General features: G+C 37.1%; 1 protein-coding gene across 2 annotated transcripts; it reads right to left on the bottom strand.

Moving 5' to 3' along the window:
* Positions 1-115: 115 nt before the first annotated feature.
* On the bottom strand, positions 116-17337 carry LOC129275920 (chordin-like). 2 transcript variants are annotated; one of them, XM_064109099.1, is made up of 22 exons: positions 17200-17337; positions 16934-17063; positions 16576-16680; positions 16143-16254; positions 15812-15899; positions 15472-15613; positions 13710-13856; positions 13252-13337; positions 12631-12781; positions 12149-12258; positions 11903-12013; positions 11357-11513; positions 10822-11078; positions 10438-10551; positions 10102-10287; positions 9744-9840; positions 7679-7803; positions 6272-6371; positions 5854-5928; positions 4650-4747; positions 4004-4097; positions 116-3417 (listed from the first exon to the last, which is right to left on the bottom strand). In XM_064109099.1, the coding sequence occupies exons 1-22, from the start codon at positions 17317-17319 to the stop codon at positions 3329-3331; spliced, it is 2694 nt and encodes an 897-aa protein (XP_063965169.1). In that variant the 5' UTR covers positions 17320-17337; the 3' UTR covers positions 116-3328. The 2 variants fall into 2 exon arrangements, with proteins under 2 accessions (XP_063965169.1, XP_063965170.1); XM_064109100.1 differs by having other exon boundaries at positions 17233-17254.
* Between the last annotated feature and the right edge of the window lie 8704 nt (positions 17338-26041).

The following is a 26041-nucleotide window of genomic DNA, read 5'->3' as shown; positions in this document are numbered from 1 at the left end:
AAAGTACGCATTACATGTGAATTTGAACATTTTACTTCCCATACTACTTTAGCCCGTCAGTAGAATAGCAAGATGAGATCGTGACATTACACAATACAAACATTAGCCAATCGAATAGTTTTCATACATCATTTTAATTCATTTTTCATAATCAATTTCAATCATTTCGTAGCATAATAATAAGAACAACACAAATCAACATAGGTTCATTGCAAATACAAAGAATACTGTATTAAATACACCGGTTCATGATATATAATTTATGCAAGTTTTACACACAATCAACTCTGCTCTTCTAAGAATAATACCTTTTCACATGAGGCAGCGAATTTCATGCTTTATTCCATTTGAAAACATTTTTCCTTTGTATCTCAGAAGAAATCTAAAGACCACCACACACCATACGATTCGCCTACGACCCGAACCGGGAATAATACGTTATAACGATTGATGAGAAGATTTAAATCGTGGAACGAACCCGAGATTAAAATTTTGAATCGATCAGTTGCTATCCGATTTCAAAAAATTGTATATGCATTTGATATGAACACTCCCACCTTTACAATCTTAATGATCAAAATGTCCGAACAGTGGTATGGATACGAAAATCCAAACTCCAGTCTATTTCGATCCACCCTGAAAAATGTAAATTCAATTCGAATCGTAATGACGTCACCGTTGGCTGCGACTTGAAGCCGATTCTTGTTTTATTTTACTCCGACCAAAAGGTTTGCAAAAAAGAAGAATTCTGATTTTAGTATTTTTAGCATCATGTCGAGTTACAAATAAAATCATTTTATTTCTTAGAACTTTCATATTAATTTATTGCGAAATGCGATGCGTTATAAAAATCGGGTCAAAGTCGGACCCTCTATTGTGCGGCAGACTTTGGAGTGTGTGATGGCCTTCAGGGCGCACGTCAATAATTTTGCAACTCTGCACCAATGAAAATTCGCCCCATGTGGAAAAAAGTATTACAAATTCGCCTGTATCCACACAATGGATCCAGATTTGAAGAAAAAAAAACATTGAAGAAAAAAATTCAGCATAAATTAATTCAACAAAAATACTGTAAGTTTGTTCATATTTACTAAGACACGTAGCACGAAGCACTAGGTAAATACAAAAATCTGTCGAATTTGTAAATAATTTTAGCCATTCTGAGATATATAATTTCGTACAAAAATAAAAAGGAACACATCCTAGGCTAAAACACTTAGCACTTTTAAATTCCATATTTAACTCTAGTATTTTGTACAAAATACATGATTGAACTTCAAATACTATTATACATTTATTTTTGTAACCGCACGGAATAAAATCATAAATATTTACCTTCATGTTCTTTTTATTTCACTTCTACTTAATACATTTACTTGCATTACTACATTGTGATCAATGAAACACAAAGTTGATTTTAAAAATATATATCAGTGTTATAAAGGTAGTCTATTTCATGTTCGCGAAAATTTCACGAATACACTTTGGCATTTTGTACAGAATAAATAACATATCTATAAATCTCAAACTATTCTCGCAACCAACAAGTGGAATCGAAGTTGAATACAGTCAACAAACCACAATTGTGAATGCATTTCTTAATTCAATGTAAAGAAAACGCGTTTGACGGAAACAGACAAATAAAATGGAAATCAAATATTAAAGATCGCGTATTGCCTTGATGAACTCATCAAAGGAAATACTGAAATATTCCGTCTATAAACGGGGATAGTATATGTGTCATAGTACTATTAATATTGTTTTCACTCAAGTCATTTCTAATACACCTTAAACACAGACATATAGTATATGATTGTCAAGCAAATTCACCCTGTTTTCTTATTGTCGTAAAATAAGTTGTCTCGATTGATTGATTTTGTTTTTAGATAAACAACGCACGTATTTAATGAGTGCTATATATAATAACATATTTTTATTACATCCTCATTTACATACTGTTCGTAAAGCTAGCACAATTTTCTGGAAAACATTAAGAAAATTATTATCAAGGAATGTTTGTTTAATACGTTTAAGAATTGGATTACTGTGTCACCGTTGCTTATGTCTGATGTTGGTATGCTTTTTATCGAATTATCTATATTCAATTGTCATTTCTAAAAAAAAATAGACCAGCATTTGATTGTCAAAATATATTCCAAAACATTTTTTTTAATTGAATACATTATTGATAATTTTCTCTATTTATCCAGAACGTCTCTCATTCTATAATATATTCACACACGTTTAAGGGAAACAAAAGAAATACATAGAACATTGATGAAATATTTGGTCCCCTAGATATCAGTGTTATGTGTTTATAACCTGTAATGAACATCGTATTTCAATGTCAAAATATATTCAAGTTTACGTCTGAATAAATCTTTCTTCACAAAAGACTATTTTGTATATACTATTTTATTCTCTTTTACTTATGTTCAAACACTTTTCATTTTGCACATAATATTTTTTTATTATTTTTGCATATTTGGCCAATGTGTATATGCGCAAACATCTTTCTACTTTCCATAAAATACTGTATTTTGGGGGCCAAGAAAAAGCTTGACTGAGCCAACTGGTTGAGTAATCCTTTTCATAATGAAATTCTTGCACCATTTGATCCCAACACTTATATAAAATGCATTATCATTATTTTCAACAACGGGAATTTTAATATCATAGGTTGGAGTTGTATTAAATGCCTTTACAGTTTTACATTTCTCATGTTATCTGTTTATTACATGGTCTTCATAAGTCTATTCAGGTCTGTTTACGAACAGTTGATCAAATGCCCTACTTTCTTTTGGTGAGGGCGTCCTTTCTGAAACCACTTATCGACAATGATGCCCGCATTGGTGACCAAATAGCAATGCTTCACCTTTGGAATAAGAATTTTACACCGCATCAAAAGTTCAAAACTCGAACTCTAACCCAATGGGCAAACAGTTTCACATCTGCTGTCCACCAAAGCAATATCATGCGATCACTCAATTGCAGCATTCTTCAAAACGCGAATGTCTATCAATCGAACAAATTTAAATGACATTTTGGCGAACTTGATACCGCTATTTCGCTGGGTCCTTCATTTCGCTGACATAATCGTTGGAAGTGTTCACGCCATCGAAATACACACTGGCGATCTCACAATCAGGCAGCGAGACCTTACGCAATATTCATCCTCTTTTGAAAGTCCCTTTCTGTTCTTCGCATTCACAACCCTGTATCACGGGAAAAGTGTGGCACATCCACAACAAAAAAATTATCTCAATTGTTTCTTTTTGAAGGTGGATGAGTGGCCATCTTGTTCATAATGATATAAAGGGGCGCTTCCCTATGATAACTTGGGTTTTCTCCTTGATTTCTTCTCCGCGGAGATCTCTAATATCGTTGGTAATGTTGTGGGTACTGTTAACGTGTCTTCTGTGGAGTGATAATGAGAAACGAAAAAATTTTAGCAAAGTTAGCAAAAAATATCGAAATTTATTCTGAATCCTATTATTGATGTGTAGTGTGGAAATATGAGAGCAAATTTAGGAAAATTAATAAAATTTGTTAGTTTCACTAATATTTTCTTAATTCCTGCTTCAACGCATTTTTTACGTTTACATTCCCAATACTCTCACCAGGGCCCCGCAACACAAGGTATATTGATTAATTGCTAATATGGAAGAACAATCCTTATTGGTTCCAAGTCAGTATACTGAGCACAAGCTGCATGCAACGATAGTCTTAATAGGCCCAAGGTTGTTTTCCATGCGATTCTCTCCATTGTCACAGGGGTGCTCCGTCCATCTAACCATTTATTTATTTATCTTTCCTTCTTTATCTTCTTTATTAATATATCCATTTTCTTTGTCAGTTTAGTTATTTACTAATTCTTATATGTCATTCTTATAAATATCCCATGTATACCATGTTGTTCTCCGTACAAGTCTCTTCATTGATACAAGGAAAATCCAAACAACTCCGTCATACAAAGCACATAATCACGTGGATTGCATCTTACCTTTACATCTCGGGCAGCATTCGCCTTTTGTTCTGATTGTTTCTTTACAATTAAGCTGAGGACAGGTTCTTCCCTTGCATTTCGCCTGACCATTCTGCAAAAAGGAGAAGAAATTGAAAAAATATATTGAACGAAATTGGCAATTTGAGGTGCTTAACGCACACAGAGGACAACGCGGGAATATTCATGAAATAAATTTTAGAGGGCGCAATTTAGAATTGCAATTTCCTCAGAGATTAATCTGTACAAATTTGCCCACAGATCAAACAACTTCTATGGCCAATGGCGTAACAACATTTATGATACCAAGTAGGTCCATGATGATACTTTCAACAAGTGCTTTTGTGTCACACATTGAGTTGATCCTATTTTCGTATAAATGTGATAAAGCGATTTTACAGACATAAAATCATCCAACGAAACAATTACTTAATATTTATCAACAATGGGATACAAAATACAATATGCTGTACTTGATTGCTTGAACATTTCGTGCAAACATAACATGACGTCAACAATTATTTGATAACATCTATAATATTGGCCTATTTACGCTTTTACATTTCCTTTGTGTGACAAACATTCTGAATAAAAGCTTTTGGGGAAATGGGGGTGATCTTTCACAAAGGTCAAAGGTCATGCTTACCCGACATCTACACCTGACGCAGCTCATTGTACCAAATGGCGACACAAGAGGGTGCCATTCGGCGCCATTTCTATAAAATTCACCGAGGAACGAACATCCTACATAGAAGAAGACGAGAACAAGAAACATGCGACATGTAAGCACTGGGGTTTACAAGGGAAGACAATTGAACATTATGCGAGGGACTAAGGGGAATATCCGATAGAATATGTACTAGGAATGAAAGGTTTACACCATTAGATCAAATAAAAGAATATGGGGTATGTCACATTTATGACATTTGCAAAGAAAGTCAGATTTGCTCTGTCTTAGTTTGGGGGCAGCGTATTTCTGGACGTAAGAAGACAGTTTTAAGAAGACTCGGTCATCATATAAGATATGAATAAGTGATAGGAGGGTGGAACATTCAATATAATCATGCCTCATACACCATAATACATTTGTACACTAATATGCAATTACATTATTTTGATATCATTACTTTTATCACATTCTTTCATGCAAATATGTAACATTCAAACAATTTTACTTCAACATGTATTTATAATATGTCTCAGTTTGCCAATTAAGGTGTTTTCCAGCCTTCGTCGACAATATCCATTCTACACTGTATTACAACGTTCAAGAATTTGGAAAGTGTAGTTGATATTAGAAAGATAATGGCAAAGCAAATTGGAGAGAATTATTAACTGAAACGGAGTAAGAAAGGAATAAAGGAATGGGCTTTATTGGGAAAAGAAGAAAAGAAGAAACTGGTAAAGGAAATTGAAACGAATCTTTACAAAAAAGAAGAGGTAAAATGAAAGAGTGAAAGGGGGTGTAGAAGAGGATGAAAAGAAAAAGAATGATATAACTGAAGAATGGAATGAAAAAAGGTTTGGCGATTAACATGTTGTGCATGTTGTGCAGAAACACATATTAAGAGCACTTGAACATTATAGCACCTATTTTTGTACGGTCATTTTCATTACGTACCGTCTGCTTGATCTACAGTTTTACAGTTTCATTTAGATAAATATAATGTAATACTCTACAAACCGGTTCATACTACAATCACACCAACTAACCGAACCGACCAATAGTATGCAATTTGAAATAACGTTAAATCTCTGATCGATCTAAGGTAGGTTTCGTTAATGAGACTATAGCATTCACTTGCTCAACATGCATTATGGGAAATATGGAACTCTGGGTAACAACTTACCTTTTTCTACTTCATCGGCTTGCAGTAATGTGTCGTCCACTGGTGGTTCTGTGGGTGGTGTCGTTGGCTCTGGTTCTATATTATGAGACAAAAACACAAGTAATTTTATGAATGTTCCAAATTACAGAAAACCCCAACTCCATGCTTGGTTAACTTGTGATTTACATTCCTTAAGTTGCTTGAAACCTTCAATAGTATCGTGTTTTGCGGCGTCAGGTGACACTTGTACTCGGTTTACAAGAAAACATCACAAATTAACAAATTATTTGTCTCTTTAACAAAAAAAAAAAAACAAGTGCTAACAATTACAATACACATTTATCACTGGTAATAATCATGATAATATTGAATACAAAATAATGCTCTATTAGTGAAGGGTTTCGTGTAAAATGTTAATATTGAATTTAAGATGATTTACCTGGACATACTTGGCAGCAATCATTTGCGTTAAGTCGAATTGGTTTTGGGCAGTCTAATGGCGGGCAGGCGAGTCTTGAGCAGTTTAGTTGGCCACCGGACTGTTGATAAACGATAAGATAAACACAAACACGGTAAGATATTGACAATCGTCGAAATTGGTACAATAAAAATCTTTAGTGATTCTGCGTGAGCACGTAATCAAGTGTATTGTTGCAAGAAGATACGACATTCGACGTACATGCGGAAGCATTGTTGCGCAATGGTGGATTTGCCTTAAATTTGATCTCTTGGAAATGTGATCCACTCAATCGCGCTTAATTAGAAGAGGGAGATTAAATATCCAGCTGCTTGTTGAAAATGCATATTCTAAAAAAAAATTTGAATTATTGTTACATGATGGTGGTACCTCAACATCATACCATTAGAATGTATCAAAATAGAAAGTCGATATCTAAAGCTTCTTAGTTTTACACAAGAGCTAGCGGAATTAACCGATTGGGTGAAGTCCGTACCACGTGACACGAGATTCTAGCTCTGATGTACATTTCGTGTCAGAAGCAAAATAAGCATGAAACAGTCGCACATGAAACATGAATTGGGAAATCAAAATCAATGAAAAATATCACTCAATATTTCAGCCAAATGATGACACAAGAATAAAACAAGAAGATGGAAAAAAATATTTCAAGATGAAAATGAATGAGTGCAAAGAAGATGTAAATAGACAAATGACTGTCCATGAAAATAAGTCTGTTTGTTCCATGAAAAACACTTAAAATCAATCAAAATTATATTTCTTCACAAGGATAGCTGAAAAATCATTCCACAAGTATCGCGCTAAAAGCTCTACATTCTGTTCGCGCTTTCAGAAATGAAATAAAACTTCATTCCATGTTGCTCTGTCCTTTCGTTGGGCGAGCTGTCTTAAATCTTCATAGCATAATTTTGAAACCGATGAAAGACATTTTTTTCTTCGCATTGGATGAATAATGGATGAACAATTTGAGAATTTTTGGCTAAAAAAACGAACCGATATAAATACTAACAGCGCTGAATCCCATCTACATGAAAACTCTTGACAACAGATCTAACTGTATCACTTTTGGTCATATTAGAACTGTCACCACAAGTTGTTATATGGACAGATTTTTGTAGACGGGAGTAAATGTTACCCAAATTTCACCTCAATTTTCTCAAAATCCCTCATTATTACAAAGAATTTCACAAAAAGGCATAATATTTTGCCACTAAAAATCCGTCAAATATGTCTTCAATTGCGAGCATGCTGACATGAAATGCACCGCACTCGGTAAGAGAGGAGGAAAAGTATGAGAAATTAGAGAAATAAGAAGAATAAAAAAATGAAAGAAAATAATCAAGATGAAAGGCTGAACTCCAGACTAACCATGCAAGTACAAAGCACGCATGTAGTATATCCAAATGGGGGAATATACGGATGCCATTGCGTTCCGATGCGATGTACCTTATTGTCACCCTTGTAATGGCAGCCAGGCTCCTCAGGTTCTTCAGCTGCTCCAAGAAGAATTAGGAAAAGAAATAAAAATTAAATAAATGAAATAAAACTTCTAATAAGCATGCAACATCAAAATGAAACAAGGTATGTCTGTAATAAAAGGCGTCGTGATTTGATATTCTGCTGAAACGGAGGTCAGGTAGGAAATAAGTTTCCTATTTCAACTTGAAGAATATCACAGTTTCCCATTTTGCAACTTGGGCTTACAAGTTTGTAGTATAAATACCCTGAATAGTGTAGTTACTTTACTGTATTTTATGCAGTGCTTTGGATGTAATAAGCTCTTAACCAAGAGATATTCAGGAATTACTAATAATCATAAATACATTATACATCACTATAGAGTAATATTGTTATAGATAGTTCATACAAACTTTGTATTTTCAGACACGATCAGAAATAAGATCTGCAAGTCTTTTTACCACTGTTAAGTAATCCTCAATTTACATCTGTGCTCGTATAATGCGTGTAAGAAATCGCCGCTTGAAACTCAATTTTCTTTTTTAATACAGTTATCTTTTACCGACAGAGACGCCATAATATCAATTCTTTCCTATGACAAATTGTTAAGTGGTCGTACAATTACAGCAAATCAACAAATATTTGTAAAATCACGGCTATTTTAGAAATATGATACCTGTGACCAATTTGAAACTCATTTTGCAATCTCCGTTCATTAAATGGAGTAGTTTCGATAGCCTGAGGGCTGAGAAGCGCAGTTTCTGAATGAGTCTTGTCACGGTCTCTTTTGGCGCTATTTTGTTTTTCCCTTGTCCCTTCCTCTCTAGGCACTCCTTAAACGCTTTCTTTGAATTTTGAACGGATAATGATAAACTCTTACCCACATACCCCCATCCCTCACGTTCGCACTCTCTTTCTTTCTCTCTTTCTTTCTTTCTTCCTATGATTTATTTTTAGTGTCTCTCTCTCTCCTTATCGTTTATCTGCTCTTCATTAACATTATGACTTGTATTTCCCATTTCTCATTATCTAAATCTCCCCCCCCCCTCTCTCCCCCTCCATCTACCCTCTCCTTGTCTCCTCCCTCCCTCTCTCTCTCTCCCTCTCTCTCTCTCTCTCGCTCTCTCTTCGTCTCCAATTGTCTTCACAATCTCACCCACGTCGTCTCCCAACCCATCTCCCCTGTCTCTCCCACTCCCCCTGATAGCCATCGTCTCCTGGCCTTTCTAATCATTACCCCACAGATCAAACATGACATTCTTTTATTGATTGCTAGTGAAAACATTGAAGATGCTATTGCACTCTTCAGCAACGTTCCCATTGCCTAAGGATCCCAAACTCGGTGGAGGTGGTGTACAACAGTATACACTGCTATCTACACTACGCTAGCAGATAACACATCCTTTAAACAGAAAGGGGTGGGCAGTGTGTCTGATGTGGCGGATGATAGGGGTGCATGTATTAACCCTGACAAGGATTACACCAATAACGAAGCCATTTCCCTCCCCGAACTGGCACTTGGACACCTCCTTTGGGAAGGCGGTAAGGAAGCGGGCGTAGATGTCGGAAATTAAGTTAATTCAGTCATTGCCTAAGACCAATGCTTAACAAGCCCTAATCCTTAGGTTTCGATTGTCTACGAAGTTGACACAAACTTCAATTAGAGTGAAAGGCTACACTTTCATTGGGGGTCATTCGAATATCCCATACCCCCTTTCATTCAACATCAATGAGTGTGACTTTGATATAATCATTAAACAGGTCATACCGCATTTTAAAAAAATGAAATAAATCCTCAGTATCATAGTCTTTATCTAGCTATCAGGATTCCCAAAATGCAATTAGTTGATAGATCTAGGCACAAACTTTTCAGCAAGTTCTTATAAGACACCAAATACTCTCATGGAAAATGGTCAATAGAATAATATGATTGGTCATATGAATAAATTATTGTACAAATAGAGTTTGAACTTACGTTTCGGACAGGAGGGGCAGCATTCACCGGGAGCAATGACGGAGTTTTCACAAGACAACTGAGGGCAGATCACTGGGTCACAGATGGTCACTGTTTTCTGTTAAAGAGGAGGGAATATAAAGAAATCGATCGTCACATCTTCATAATTGCTTGAAAACTAGAATGATATAATAGTTTAACAGTACAAATGTTCATGTGAACAACTTGACGCAGAATTTTCCAAAAGGGACAAAGAAAACTAAAGAAGCAAACGTCTCTGTAATGATAAGATCCGCCAACCATAGTACCTTGATTATAATCAGGATTGAGAATCTGAAATCTAAAAAATGTCGGTTTTATTCATTCTTTGAAACCCTACCTTGCATGTGCATGTGGTGCAGTTCCTGTCGTAGTCCGGTGACCAGGTGGACATCGGGGCGTGGTATCGACCTTCGAAGAAGCAGGAGTTAGGGTCGTCATCGACGTTGATGGCGGGCATGGGATCGTGGACGGGGACGAGGTTGTTACCGTTGGATGATCCATGACAGGTGTTTGGCAAGATGATCTGGTGATATAATAAAATCATGAATCATGAGCCTCATAGTCCTACTTGTCATCATCAGCAGCAGCAGCATTATTAACATCATCATCATCACCACCATCATCATCACCATCATTATCATCATCATCATCATCACCCATTGTAGGAACTCACCTGTCCTCTGATTTCACCCTCCCTATGGTTCTTTGTACTGATCTGAATGAAAGCTTGTCCCCTGTCCATGTTCTCCAATAATCCTGGATTCACATCTGTCAAGGTTCCCCGAGCCTGGAGAAGATAGGTACATAACATATCAAGATGAGTTCTTCAAGAAAGGTATGATAGTCGACAGTGATAACCCTCTCTTACATTCTATCATTCAATGCCTATACAGTAAAACATCTGTAGCGACCACCCATAGGGAAAAATGTAGCCTTTATAGACAAGTGACTGCTATCATCAGGTTCTTATTAATGTATTCAAATGTGCAATGTCATAGAAAAACAATAGACAATAATTTCTGAAACATTTATGATTGCTGATGGAGTAGGTACTTACGCTATTTCCTCTAAAAGCATTCAGGACCAATCGAACTCGGCTTTCCCCGTTCTCGATTTCACCGATCTCGGCGTAAAAGTGAGGCGTGGACGGCGGGCTGTCGGTCCCGATGTCATCTTCGACCACGCTGTTGAGTCCCACAACGGCGATCTCGTAATTGAGGGAGCAATTTTCATCGAGGAGGAGCCAAGCGTGACCGGCTGCTCCAGTCTCCTGGGTAGGATCCATAAGGGAGCCTGACATCTGGATCGGCATTTCTTTCGAGAAAAAAGAGAAAAGTTGGTAAATATTACTCTTGGACTATTGCATAATACTATATTAAAAATCACATATACATCAGAATTGATAATCAATTTTTATTATTCTGCAACTGCAAATGGGCATTGGTATATTTATGGTGTAATTGTGACGTTGTTTACTTTGTAAAGCTTTCGAGTCAGAACAAATAAAAAAAAGTAATGACTAATTTATCATGTAATATTAATGACTATTTCATGTAGCCTTTTTGGTGGCAGCGGTGGGATGATTAACTTACTTGCGTGTCTCCTGATATGACCCTGGTAGGCAAGTTGAACGATGCGTCCCCGAAGCTCGGAGGTGGTGAAGGCACCAGTAGCAACATTGACATAGAGTTCACCGTGAAGGAACATCTGAACGTCACGGAGCTTGGGTCGTAGCCACTTTCCCTGAGCCTGCATCATAAATGGGAAAATAAATTAACATTTATTTGTCTATTTCACATTCATTAACTATAACCGCCCGTTAAAAAACCATTTAAACATTTTTGGAAAAAAAATTATTTCATGGAATTGTTTCATTATAAAATGTCATCAAGAACAGGGATCGTCATGACAGTTTGTAGCTGCCGTTCTTGATTTCTAATAAATGGTTTGAGCACACCATTTATAATGTAGGTCACATGTTGTGATCACTCTTCGAATTCTCAACCTCTGCTATTATTATTCTCGTGTAAAAGTATGAATTGACATCGTTTGAGACAGCTCAACTCGAATCTGAACAGCTCACAAGCACCCCTAGATATCTAGGTATCTCTTTGATCCAAATTGAGGGATATCCTCACCACTCCATCTCTGTAGTTTCCGAAGATGTCAGCAACGATCTTTCGCCTATTCCTGTTGGGCATCTCAATGGTGATGGCGCTGACTTCTGTCTGTAGGCCAGTCAATCGAACCTTGAGGGGGAAACACATAAAAACAGCAATTAATCCGATATTCAATCATCTAATCTATGATTAAGGTATATAATTGTTCATTCCCATCAGGGTTGCAATGACAGCTCGAGAGTTTAGAAGAATGGATGTACTAACCATGTAGTTGATTGTCCCATCGTCATCTAGGGTGAAAATGGCTGAACCGCTAGCCCCTGTAGTCTTTGATCTGTCAAGGGCTTGGCTACCGGATAGTACTGCATGGATAGCTGTAAACGGACGAGACAGGAGAGTTAAAGGATTCGATTCGATTAACATAGAAGTTACTCAATGATATCGTCCAAAGGTCAGTTTTCTATCAATATGACAAGTAGTCACGTTCAAGTAGAATTTTACTTCTCTTATGTCAGTATTTATAAGAGAACTAGATTACAGTCGACATGTGAAGATTCATATTTTTTTTTTAATCTGGACTCATTCCACAAAACTTGTCATTAATCATCAGAATGCTTTCGGCTAATGAATTGGCACAACATTAGTAGCTTTAAAAAGAACTTGTAACTTGAATTGTATACTGGATACGATGAAACAGGGTCCAAATTAATCACTAATAACCATGCTAGGTGGTAAGAGCTACTCACTATTGCACGTTTTGAGTGGTGTGATGCTGCCAACAAGCATTCCTACATCGCCCTGGCCCTCGACCGTCAATCTCATCTTTAACTGTCCCTTCGTGATCGCCTTCTTAATCGTACTGGGCAGCGATTCGACGACGTCCACCACATCGATGGCCTATTCAAGGATGGAAATTCATAACGATTTATGACATGTCAAAAGATTGAACGTAAGATTCATTAGCCTGTATGTAAATCATGTATCGATATGTTCAGATTTGATTCTGTCTGACTTGGCCGAATTTAGCGCTGTAGAAAACCTTTCCTTCCTTTTCTTTTCTTCCTTTTCTTCATTTTCGTTTTCTAATTGTTATTATATTAATGAATTGGTTTTCCTCGTCCGTATATAAGTATTTATACCTATCCGTATATTCCCTTTGTAGGCCAACACATTATTATCCTTATCATTATGCTTATATCTACAGATGCGTTCACTCATATATTCTTATCACTTCATGCATTATATTCAAATAAGCTTGGACTTATACTTAGCATTTTCTATGTATAAACACACTTGCATATACAATGTAATCGTAAGTACTGTATTTGATATTTTAAAAGCATTTACACCGAGTAGTAGTTACGTACCTCGCTTGCAACAGCAACTTCAATTCTTTTCAAGACATCGTTTCTCTTCGTGATCTCAACAACGATGTTGACGTCTTCTGTCCTTTCTGAAAGAATAGATGAGATAAGATAGCGATGTCAACGACTTGAATAAGCAAGACACTAAAAACACAATGTGATAATAATGTGAACACGCTGTGAACACACTATGAACACAATGTGAAACACTGTCAACACACTGTGAACACACTGAGAACACAATGTGAAAACTGTCAACACACTGTGATCACACTGAGAACACAATGTGAAGCACTATCAACACACTGTCAGCACACTATGAATACACTGTGAACACACTATGAAAACACCATGAAAACACTGTGAAACAATTATGAATACACTGTGAACACGCTGTGGACACTTTGTGTGACACTGTAATCTTTCCACCATACACTTTTTGACAAGATGCTGTTCCCTACCTGACTCTACTAGACCATCAAGGAGAGCAGCAAAGTTGATGGCGTTTCCATTCTTGGAGGATGAGAGCATCACCAGTCCTCCTTTCCCTAAGATTTCATTCACTGGACCGTTGCGTCGCTTTGGGGTCAGAAGAACACTAAATGATTCTATGAATAGCAACAAAAACAAGACACAAGTTACGTGATGTCATCAAAGTATGAATGATATTTGCAACCACGAATGTCAATTAATTGCTAGTGAAATTTGAGGTATGATATAATATACTTTATATTTGTAAATTATATAGTATTAGGAAAAATATTTCTATCAAGTATCAGTTTTATAAATCTGTTTAAACTACTGGAACAGGCAATTTTAATGTTTAACTAATGTAAGCTGTTGTAAGTTATCCTATTAAGATGCAAACATATTTTGTTCTCAATTAACTAAGTTAACACAAATTCATAGCAATAAAGACCACACAAACACATTGATTTTGTGGCTTTAAGAGCTGACTGCTAATATTGCAACGAATATCAGGAGTATATACGACAGGAAAGGTCTTTTCAATTCAACATGCATGGCGTGCCTTTTCACAAATATATTCATAATCAGATACAACATTTCATAATTAGATCATGTTAAATTATGAAGTATGCGACAAGCAGTCAACAGGATGAGCGTATCGGGGATTGGGAATATCCATTTGGCAGAAGGTTACTCGTTTTAAATCAGGAATTTATATTTGTTTCCTTGGTTTCCTCTCATTTTTTAGATTCATGAATAAAGAATTCAGTGAAATACACAATGTTCTATCTTTTTAAGAAATAAAGTGGAGGTACTAGACTTCCGGCGCGTGCCCCGCGCCCCTCTTCTCCTGACCCCGTGTCTCTAAAACTTCATATATTTGTACATAATATCGTAAATCGAAATGTCATGATGATATTTCTAAACATAAATTATGTTAAAAAACAGAGGCGCGCCTTGTTTTGCAAGCACAAATCTGCATCTTCCACGACTAAAAATAAAAAATATGAAAGATAATGATCCAGCATGATCATTAAGCCACTGTCAATGACGAACTCAATGACGAACGGGAAAGTGCCAAGTCATGTCCAAAATAATACCGATTCCTGATGTACTTTGAGGTAAGTGGTGGGGTTCACTAACGGAAATGAATAAATGGTTAATAAGTTCGTCTCCTCTGCATTTTGGCCACCGTCACTCATATCAGACGATTATACTACTTTCAAAGACAAGTTCAAAAATTCAACTTAAAAAGTTTGCAATATTTGCCCGCCGTTGCTTGAAAATCAATTAAGTGTGGCTCGATTAGTAACTTTCGAACGCAACACGGACGCGGGCTCTGAACTATTTGCAGTGAAACGCGTGACTTGAAAAATAAAACAACTTCTTGAAGCTTTTTGAAATAAGATCGGCGTGTTTGATGGTCAAAACCTTTCTCACAATATATTTTATCTTAGAATCTAATAGGAAATGGGCGTCAGTGACCTTCATTAAAGGAATAAAATACTTCCATAGCAATGGTGTCTAAAGTTAGGATTTTCTCAAAGCTCAACTCGACCCTGACCGTGTCTGGTCTCAAATTGAAAGACCTACCGATGTATATCTCATCCGAAATAGCCATGAACTCTTTAGAATTATTATTCACGAAAGAGATTATGATCATGTCTGCATTTTACGAAATCATTAACGCAACAAGATCTAAAACTTCTAACTTAAACCTAAAACAACTTGTGGAAAATAAAATAAAATGGTTACCTGTGGAAAGTGCGCGATGGGGGATAAGTCGACCCCTGACCTCTCCATGCTCGTGTGACCTGGTGGTCAGTGTGACGAAAATGTTCCTGTTGCGCAGATCACGTGAGACAATCTGAGGAAGGTTTTTCCACTCTCCGCAAATCTATTTGAAAGCAACACAATAAAAAACATTTTTAATTTCATTAACCATTCATGGGATTTCCGAATTTTTATAGAAAGTTGTGTGAGAGAGGAAGACTTGTACGACTACAAAGATACATGTTATAAAAAGAGGTTTTTAACACTGATGCAGCTGTTTTATTTAGAGGTTTTAAATAAATTTTCAAATATTAAAACTTACCGTATCGGAGTCAACATCACGAACCGTATGCACGTGCAACGTTGTATTGAGTACGCCAGTAAAGACAACTTCGAGGGGAGTACTTAGTCTGTAAAACGAACAAGAAACACATTTGCAAACATTTTATACACGATTAAATGTTGACATTAAGAAAACTGCTTGTGAAGTTATTTTATACCGATGTATGGTGATTTATTTATATAACTCTGATCGAGCAAGACGAGGCCTATATGAAAATTATCTAGGTTGAATTTGTTACATGGATAACAACGTTTTACAATAAACTTGTTTCTATGAATATTTCGTGAAACCAGACCCTGGCGAATCTTACCTTGTTACGTGTAATGTGAAGTGGAGGTTGTTATTCAGAAGGAGGAAAGATCCTCGAGAAATCGCTCTCGTGTTCACCGATGTCAAACGACCGGATAGAATCGATACAAAAGCTGAAAACGCAATGAAATACAAAACCAAAAGTTTGCATAACTGTGTTACTTTATTTCCATTTACCTTAAAATGATAACTCGTCTCATAAGACAGTAATTTGTACATATTTCATGATTTTATTTTTATTTATCTTGTTCGGAAATAAAGATGTGCTCTAAAGTCGTTGCATGTCTTCTACCAAAAGTAAACTCTGAACATAACTATCAGCTAGCCGTATTAGGAAATATGGACATAATGCTTGTGAAGACGATTGTTAAAATGTCAAGGATTGAATTAAATTTTATTAAATAACCAATTTCGTAACAATTTTTTTTATTTACCTTCTCCCTGAAGTGTGTCTTCCGTACCCTCAGTCGACGCCGTATCGTCCGGACGCTGTGACTCGCTAGATCCGTTCGTTCGTGAGGGCTTCTCCTTATCAATATCTTAAGAAGGAAACAAAATAAATAGATAAAATAGTAAAATTCAACTTCAGAAAATGAAAAATAGGAGAGTAGAAAAGAAAAAATTGTCAAATTTTAGTGATTTCTTTGTCTTTTCGAATTTTACAAATCCAGTCTTGTTTATCTATTTCTGACACATATAACGAGTTTTGATCAAATAAATTGAGTGTGTATATTCATAGACGGTTTCAAAAGAAAAGGCGGGAGAGTAATCATGTTAATAAATTCCTCTTACCGTCTGACGGGCAGGTCTTGCAGCAAAAGCCATCTCTGATCACTGGATCCTCGTCATTAGGACACGTGATATCCGGGCATTTGATGTTATTACATGAAATCCTTCCCAAGAGTATACCATCTTCTACATCCTGAGATATGAACAAATTAAATGACAGAGAAAATACACGAAATTAACGTAAGTCGAAATTGAAGGTTTCAATATATTCGAATTTTTATTCGTAAATTTATCAACTTTCTACAAAAAAAAAATCGGTCATATATTACCATTCTAAAGCAGATGAAATCAAGTTGATAAACCATAGCAACAATCTTCGCATTGAAATATTGTACTATAATATGTATAGTACAATATTTTAATGCGAAGATTGTTTCGACGTATCTCATCTATCTCTTTATCGTCATAACTGTGCACCCCAATCTCCCCCTTTTCATATTTCCTCTCTCGATAAATCTCCTCCCCGAGGGCGTGTATTATTCAGTCTTGTTTACATTTGTCGTATTGACAAATCATCGCAAATGACTTTCGGAAAAACCATCACACAATAATCTTTCACCAATGAATAATACCCCGAAGTTCAAGAGTGCGCGCCCCTCGTTAGCACCTCCCCAAAAGCATCAAATTCTTTTTATAAAACGAATCACAAAACATTGACCCGAATTCTATCTTTATCCAGAAGCTTTATAAAAAAAAAGGATGAAAACGATATTGATGAATGCTTAACTCGTTTAGATATTAATGGTAATAAATCAACCAATTGCCATTACACGATGTAGTTGCAGTAATGAGTGGGTTAATGCGTATTAGGTCCGTGGGCTGAAAAGGTGGGTTTCGGACTAATAATTGCACCATTATTACCCCTAATCATTTACCCGGCTCCGAGATCTCTAATAGCTCCATTCATGACATTCGCAGTTATCGTGTTTTGTATCTTAGTTCTCGCAAATGATTTAATCCCGCCGACTGTCTCAATTTTCGATTTGAAAAGGAGCTAGACGACTCATCTCTCTGTACTTTTTCGCTCTGATTCGCACTCATACAGGCAGAGTTTAATTCGATTGACATGCTTTACCATGATCTTTTTATATCTGTCTGTTAGGGGACAATGAACGCATTTTCATCTCTTATTTTTCTGGGTCAGAATTGCGAGGATAGTCAGTCCCTGACATAGAAATTGGTGTCTGCGGCTTAGTGCATCTCACGGGTGCCTCTCGACAGCGTCATGGGGAGTGGGTTAAAACAGTTGACTTTGTGGTGAAATGAGGGTGAGAAGTGGTTATAAAACCGTGTCTTTCTAGATGACAAACATTCCAACAGAAAACAAAAAGGTCAGGGCATCCAAGTTCCAGCTGAGAAGAATATAAGCATATAGGTTCTTTCATGAATAAGCCTATTAATGTATAAGCTTGAAAGTATTTTTGTGAACCGATTCTTGCTTCTAGAATGTAATTTCATTCAATTAAAGCAATATACATACATCTCCATCTAATAAATAACAGCGAATCTTTAATCAAAAATATATTCGTTCATTATGATGAACCTGTATGAAAATTTTGCTTTCCTTAATCAATCATGTGAATAGCATTATACTTTACAATTGTGAAATTTCAAAAATAACAAAGAAATTCACTCGTTGATATCATGTGTTCAAATATACCTGTCGGAATCATCTAAGCCATATAAACGAACTCTTGAAGGATGAATCGGTTCGGGTAAAGCTCTAACAGGGCTACGTTTTCTTTTTAAGAAAACTATATAGTCGCGCCAATATTTTCACAACCCCAAAACACCGTAAAATCTACTCGCCCACTAAAAACAACAGCTGCTTCAAACGAGTCTTCAAATTGACCGAAAAACGTCAAAATCTGAAGGACATTTACGGGTTATGGTGTCATAAAATGTCACCATATTCCAGAAATGAAAACATCTTTGGGGAACATTATATAATATAGCTGTCATCAATGTGTCTTCAATAGTCCTGTTCCGCGAGGTGGGGAAGGGGGAGGGGTTCATTGCAATGTGTATCTAAAATCTTTAATGCTACACAAATAAAAATTAGAACCATGATATAGATGATTTGCTGCAAAATCCTAATAATTGGCGTTCATAATAGATACCAATATCAGTTTTAGGACCCTAACATAAACTTTCAATTTCAACTCCTGTTTTTTTTTCAGTATTACTAGCAAACTAATATATTGATAAATGTGGAATGATTATTTGTCATCACTTTCATGTCATTTCTCTCAAATCAATCTGTATCTCCATCTCATTTTCATGATTTTTCTCTCTCCGCCCAGTCACACACATCGCCAACCAATTCATTACATTTACATTTTGGCAGAGCCCACGGGATGCGAAGCTGCAAAGACAAAAAAAAGGCAAACGGGGTTTAGGTGGCACCTGGCCCCCGAGGCCCGGGTACGACTTTCACCCACCCCTCAAAACACCGTAGGCAAACAGACATCGCTGTGAAAATTATTATGATATGGCATGGAATATTACACCAGAGAGAGAGAGCAAAAAGAAAAAATATGTAATGTTTTGCCAGCCGCGTTATTCTTTCCGTTTCTGAAATTTCATGAAAATTGGGTTAATTTTGTAATTCTACTCTGAATGGGAACCTTTTTGCGGTACATTTTCGGATTAGGTAAGTTGTTATCCACACAAAAGTATAGAATGGAAAAAAAGGAAAAACCTTAGAATTCATATCGTTAGCTCACAAAGAGAGCAATGTAAAAAAATGATGTTTGTATAACATATAAAGTTCATTGCACGAGAAGTTAACTTGTGAACAAGTCACCTCGTTTGACAAAGCAAATTGTTTCCATTTTGCACTTGCTCTATTTAGAGATTAAAATGTTATTATCATTACTCAATGGAAAACAGGTCAATATTCTGTAAAAAAAAAACATTGTAAAAGCTTTGCTGTGAATCCTCAATGCTTTTAAATGTGTTTTCTTATCCATTGCGTGCTCCCTGGTTCAAAACGAATAACTTTGATTCCCAAGTTGAATAAAGGACGAATATATCATTAAACAAACTTAAATTAGATAAAGCGCAGGGGGGGCAACGTGACATAAATCAAACAACAAATTAAAAAAAATATGGTGTTTCCCATCAATGCTCTTCTTGAATTAGGGTAAAAATACAATACGTCGCCTCCATCGCGTACCATGAAAGAGTGGACATGGATGAAAAAGGAATAAATCCCCCTCTCAAACCCTGCTCTTCTGAAAAGTCTCTCCGATTTCATATTTTGAGATATACCACCTGTCATTTGCTCACAGGTTTTCAGGGCACGATTTCATCCCCTTTTGTTTTTTACCACAGCAGAAATTCCACATGAAATAGCGAACGATCATGTCTGTTTGTAGGCGTCTGCCTAACCTTCTGTATGTGAATCCCCCCCCCCCAACTTCAAAACTGTCTTTATATGTTACCTCCCTCTTTCTCCCTCTGACACCCCCCCCCCCCTCAACTACATATTCTGTTACACCCTTCTTCTTTTTTTTTCTCTCTCTCTTGCCCCCTCCCCCCCCCCCGATACTCTCAATATTCCCTCTAAATTATTCTTAATTTGCCAATTACATTTCATTCCATTCACTTAAGGAACACTCTGCTATTTCATCCATCACATTCGGAATTCATCAACACTTCCTCATACTTATTATTCATATTCAAGATCATACCCCACCCCTTACTCCCACCCCTTCTCCCCACACCCCTCTCCTATAATGTGCCTCCTCGTGCCACAGCCATACCGATGAAATCCAAACCCAGACCGATCAGAGATTACCAATGACATAGCATCGGTCGGTTTGGAGTCGCTTCCATTGGTGTGACTGCAGTATTATACCATTATCCCTTTCCTATCGTCCATCCCACCTTCTCAGGTTACCCGTCCCCAAGTCCAAGTTCGGCAGGAATTTTAAGACCCAGGCTGTCGGCATCAACGCCAACTCCTCGCAGGCCCATCGAAAATTCGCCACCCTTCGTTGGAGGAGGCGATATGCTCAATTTAGAAGGGGTGATTGGTGCTGTATCCAACCGCTGCCACCCCTCTGATCGTAGCTTATAACACGAGGGGTCGGTGGGGGTAGGAAAATACCACAACGGGGGGGGGTGGGGCTTTTATATCCGAAATCTCGACTATTATTCTTAATTTCACAAAAATTCAACTTCCAATACGTAGTTTGGTGCAATTAGATGGTATATAACCCCCGTTGAAATATTGTCACAAAGAGTGGTACTACACACGCGTCGTGAAGATATACTCCCTATGTGAACCCCTTCCAGGTCCAACAACCTCAATCTTACACCCCTCCAACACCTGTCTGAGCGTGTCAGTTTACCCGGACTTGAACTCGAATCAATGTCAAAACTCAATGCGTCAAGCCCTAAATCAGTGCGTTATGTTTCTATTGCATAGACAGTGTTTGTTTATCAACACGAGAGCCGATTCAAGTTCAAGTAAAATGTAACCATGATAAATGCAGACAGCCAGGAATTAAGAATCTCGAAAATGTTAAAGGAAACAACCGATAAAGATGTTGGAAGACGATGTCAATTTAACATCAAAGATGGAAACACTCGCAACAAAATGTAACCATGTAACCAAGTATTGTACCAGTAAGAAAACCTGGAGGGAGGGGTAAAGTTACCATACTGATACAAAATTATTGAAAATGACGAGCGCAATTGAATTTGCTACCATGCATGACGCCTAAGATGACGGCATAATCCATGTTGACAATGATCATCAAAAGATAATTTCCATGATTGCGTAACTCTTTGTTGTAAAGATCTTTTAGTATGGTTTGCAAAAAATATGTAAAATAATTAATGGAATCGTTTTCCCCCTTTTTCAAAAGAAAAGAAGCGAAAATGACTGAGTGGTTCTAGCAAAGTCCAAAATAAGACACGATTCAAGAAAAACAGAACAGTGTATCATTCCAAATATCGAAAAATACGATTGATATTTTTGTTCATAAACGAATAACTATTAGCGTTAATACGGACAGGCTGGGCGCCGGTGCCGCAGAACGTGTAAATCCTCGAAAGTGGCGTGCCCGAGTCCCCGCGGTATGAGGGGGGTGTCATGGATCACTCACTCCCCTAGGGCTCCGGGGAGTGTTCGCTTCCCACCACCCGTTATGGCGAACTCCGACATCTCAGCAGCGGAGATGATACTTTGTTTAAGCTCGGAGGTGACTCATTCTTTTCGTTTGGGGAGAGAGACAAATTATTCGCAGATGGAAAAATTGTTTGAGATCTTTGGACGACTTAAAGTATTAAGATTCCACTACAGATATAGCTGTCGAAATCCATTCCTCCTATCCTCATATCCGATCCACCGTTGCTCTCTCCCATTCTCTTATGAATTTTACTACGGAGATGATAAATGAATGATAGTTTATTGCTTTGTTTGCAACTTTCGCGTATCAAAACCTTTAATGACTGGAACAAGCTAAATGAGTATGATCGGGGAGCTTAAGTTCCTAATCATTGACATCACTGTTTAGCATGTTGATTGTCAAAAGTTAAGACTACTAGTATAATGGTTGATGTCTGTCTAATATTGGTACAGAATCAATAAGATTTGATTTTGCTTTCTTTTATTTCTTTCCCTTTAACTTCCCGCTTTAGTGATTAATTGCAAAACTTCCCAATTTGATATATTTGCCGTTTCAGTGACCGTGTTTAAAATAGCCATAGCGAATAGTTTCTAGAGTATACAATCTTGTATCACATTTATTACGTTCTATCTTTATTATTCCTTCAACAGCTAATTCATTAGGAAATAATTATTTAAACCTTCATCGTCAGGGACAGAATGATTCAATATAACACCGTAGATGTAAAGAAGGAAAGGTCGTTTGATAAACTTTTGGTTTTACCCGACATCCCTAATACCAAGTCACGTGACCGAATGCATTTGAACGCCACAGACAATGGCACACGTTATAATCGCGACACATGGCGCCACACTTCCCCATTAATTCCAGGGTCTTTTATTTATCTCCTCAGAAGCTTTCTTCTTTTAGAAGTGCAATCAGATATTTCTCATACCCAAAATGACCGTATTTCCAACCAAATATCCTTACACACTTTCACTCTCTATCTAGGTTACGTAGACGCACAAACCCCCAACATTTCTCATTATCGGCCACACATAACCGACAGCCAAATTGATAAAAATACGCGAAAGAGAAGTAGGAAAGAAAGATAAAAGGCAAAAGGGAAGGAAAATTGCAGACGTACTGGAGACTTTTCTAGCCTGATTTAGACGGGAATTAACCTCGATATCTTTTGTTGGACTCGCCATTAACGTGCCACCCGGAGGATCGTCTGCCGGATGGGTTTCATGGAGTAATCTATCGGGGAGCTGAGGGAAGGGATGAGAACCAGAAAATGGGTGCTATCCTAGATCCCGAATAGCTCCTGGACATATATACCTGAATGCCTTGTCGAAGAGCGAGGGAGGGAGGGGTTTGGCTTGATGAGCTACAATCTTCTGGGAATCAACTGGCTCCAGTTTCCGACTCTTGTTCCATTTACCAAGTTCACGAGCGGGTAGAGCTACATATCGACTCTACACGACATCCCTTGACTGTTCGTTAGGATTACCATGGGAATACTCACGATCCCAGCCATTTGAGTAAACTTGATAACATATGTATTGTTAGATTCTCACATTTCCCTTACATCACATTGATTATATTAATTCATTTTCGAGTATTTTATACAAAGGATCAATTATTTGGTATAGAATGAAGCTATGAAATGATCATGATTGTGTGTGTCAATCAGCTTCTCTGTATTTCATTTTCGATATCTTTCTATTTTCTTGCCGTCCCTTTCTCTCCATCCCCCCTCTCTCTCTCCTCTCTCTTCTCTCTCTTTACATATACACTCTCTTTTCTTTAAACAAGTTGAAATCATTCACCAAAACACGTTTCATTTAATTCGAAAAATCCCAAGACGAATAAAGACGGCGTCTGAACATATTTACTTCTCCAAATCGAATGTCTATATCGAAAACATCTTTCAAAAAAAGAAATAAGACCTTCTTAAAATTCATCCAAAAAGGTAAAAGGGAGTCATGTGATACCGTTTACATCATGGAAAATCATCCTCGAACCCAACATTCCTGGCTGATCAAAATAATTTTTTTTAATTCAAAAACACAACAGAGGTCTTGTTCAAAATATCCTAAACTTTGATGCGTGTTGTATTTGATACTGTTCATACAAAAAGACAGAAACAAAAAGCTTGAAGATATTAGTGAAAGTCATTGTTTAATAAATTTCTCTGCAACGGACAATAAGTGTAACACATGGTAGTTTGTGAAATAAATGTTTGATGGTGTATCCGGTCACTTTCATTTAATGATGATTTTTAGAGGCAATTTTTCGGTGCTGCATCATGCGCAGACGCATGAAACAGTTAGGATCTTACATACAGCACAAATTTTTCAAAAGTCAAATAATGTTAACTAATGCCTTTAAGTTGCAAGTCTCTCTCATTTGGGATCACCGGATCGGGAGGGAAGAAGAAACTCGACAATTATGATACCAACTGGGTGAGGTTTGCCCTGGGCGAATGAGGTAACTAAATGCGAATATTTACAGTTCAAGTTCGAGGTGGAATAGGAAACACTGGCCAAAGTTTCGAAAGAGAGTGGAATGTAAAGACATTTATCAAGACGTATTTCAATGAGAAGGGTCTTTAAATTTAGATGTAGATATGCAAGGATGCGAGGTGTCTGGAGATGCATGACGTAGGCCTATATCTCTCAAGAACATGAATGATGTGATTCATATATATTGGTATTACCTTTGTGATTGTCTCAGAACATAATTGCCTATATGGAAATCTTGCGATCTAAGAGCGTAAATCAAAGGACAGATCAAATAATGAACTAACGTAATAAACCACTCATGGTACCGAAAGGCGGGTATACCGCCCACTTATCTCTTGATAAAAATTAAAGGAAGGAAACATTTCTGTAACATGAGTGATGACACAACTATTTTAAAATTGTTGCAGAATGTTTGCGATTCGGTCGTTCCGTGACTCGCTCAAGGATTTCATGAAGGCGTGATTATATCTTAGGAACGCATACGAAACTTCTAATGTGGTGGTTTAGCGTTGAGGTATGTTCAGAAGAAAATGATGGGCTCGTTGGGTCAATGGACTAATTCGGCTGGTCCGAAAGAAAAGTGTCATCTCCGGACGCATTTGCACGTTTAATGGAAGATGGAACTCTTATGATAATTTACTGTTATTTCATGAATCTACCCCTACATGCAAATTTTCGAGAAAAAAAGAATCTTTCTGTTACCCCCATTTAAGTGGGAGGAAAAGGAAATCGTGAATCATTTGTCGTTACATATGTGGCTGATGATTGTTCTTCCATAAAATATCTTGGCAGTTTTGGCACAATTACAAAGCATGGTGAAGGTCTTTCCTCATATCATCAAAGTCAATTCTAACAATTTCCGTGGCCTGGAGGAAGTGCAAAGACGACAAGCTTTTTCCTCCCCTCCACTCCTCAAGGAATACCACCGTGGGCTTTTAACAGGCCATCTCCGATCCAGTAATCAGGTAATGAGTGTACATTGATTGCCAGTGTCTTTTTTTTTCTCGACAACGGGTGCGTGAGCGATGCTTCATATCGCCTTGTCGATCTCCGGCTTTCTCGACATCACAATTAAAAATAAGAAGCTGGGTGAAAGGGCTTGGAAAAAAAGATTGTTGAGAATGCTAATTGATCTGGAGCAGATGTCACAAATACTAGTCTTTGATGAACCCTAGGGATGAGGGGACCTACATAGAAATGAGTCCAGACTGGAAACCGTCTTTATTAATTTGAATATACAAGTTTTGGGAGTGGATACCATGGCATATCTTTGGCTCATGTGCCTGAGGATACCATAAATAATTATGGAGGGAGTTACGGTGCGGTAGAAATAAAGAACTTAAGTTATAATTATCAGATTCACGTTTTATAAATTTCATTTTCCCCTTAGCAAGAGTCTAAGCATGCTAAGTAAAGCATGGAATACATTTTCCGATATAGTTAGTATCTTTGTCAAACGGTTT

The sequence above is a fragment of the Lytechinus pictus genome, chromosome 14 (genome assembly GCF_037042905.1).
Source record: "Lytechinus pictus isolate F3 Inbred chromosome 14, Lp3.0, whole genome shotgun sequence".
NCBI lineage: Eukaryota > Metazoa > Echinodermata > Echinoidea > Temnopleuroida > Toxopneustidae > Lytechinus > Lytechinus pictus.
This window is presented reverse-complemented; position numbering and strand designations above follow the sequence as displayed.

Bases quoted from the DNA above. Each gene is read 5' to 3' on its own strand.
- LOC129275920 (XM_064109099.1), bottom strand. From the start codon at position 17,319: ATGAGATACGTCGAAACAATCTTCGCATTAAAATATTGTACTATACAT. The intron at 13,857-15,471 runs GTAACCATTTTA...TGCTATTCATAG, and splicing joins CCATCGCGCACTTTCCACAG to AATCATTTAGTGTTCTTCTG. The intron at 11,514-11,902 runs GTGAGGATATCC...TTTATGATGCAG, and splicing joins GAAACTACAGAGATGGAGTG to GCTCAGGGAAAGTGGCTACG.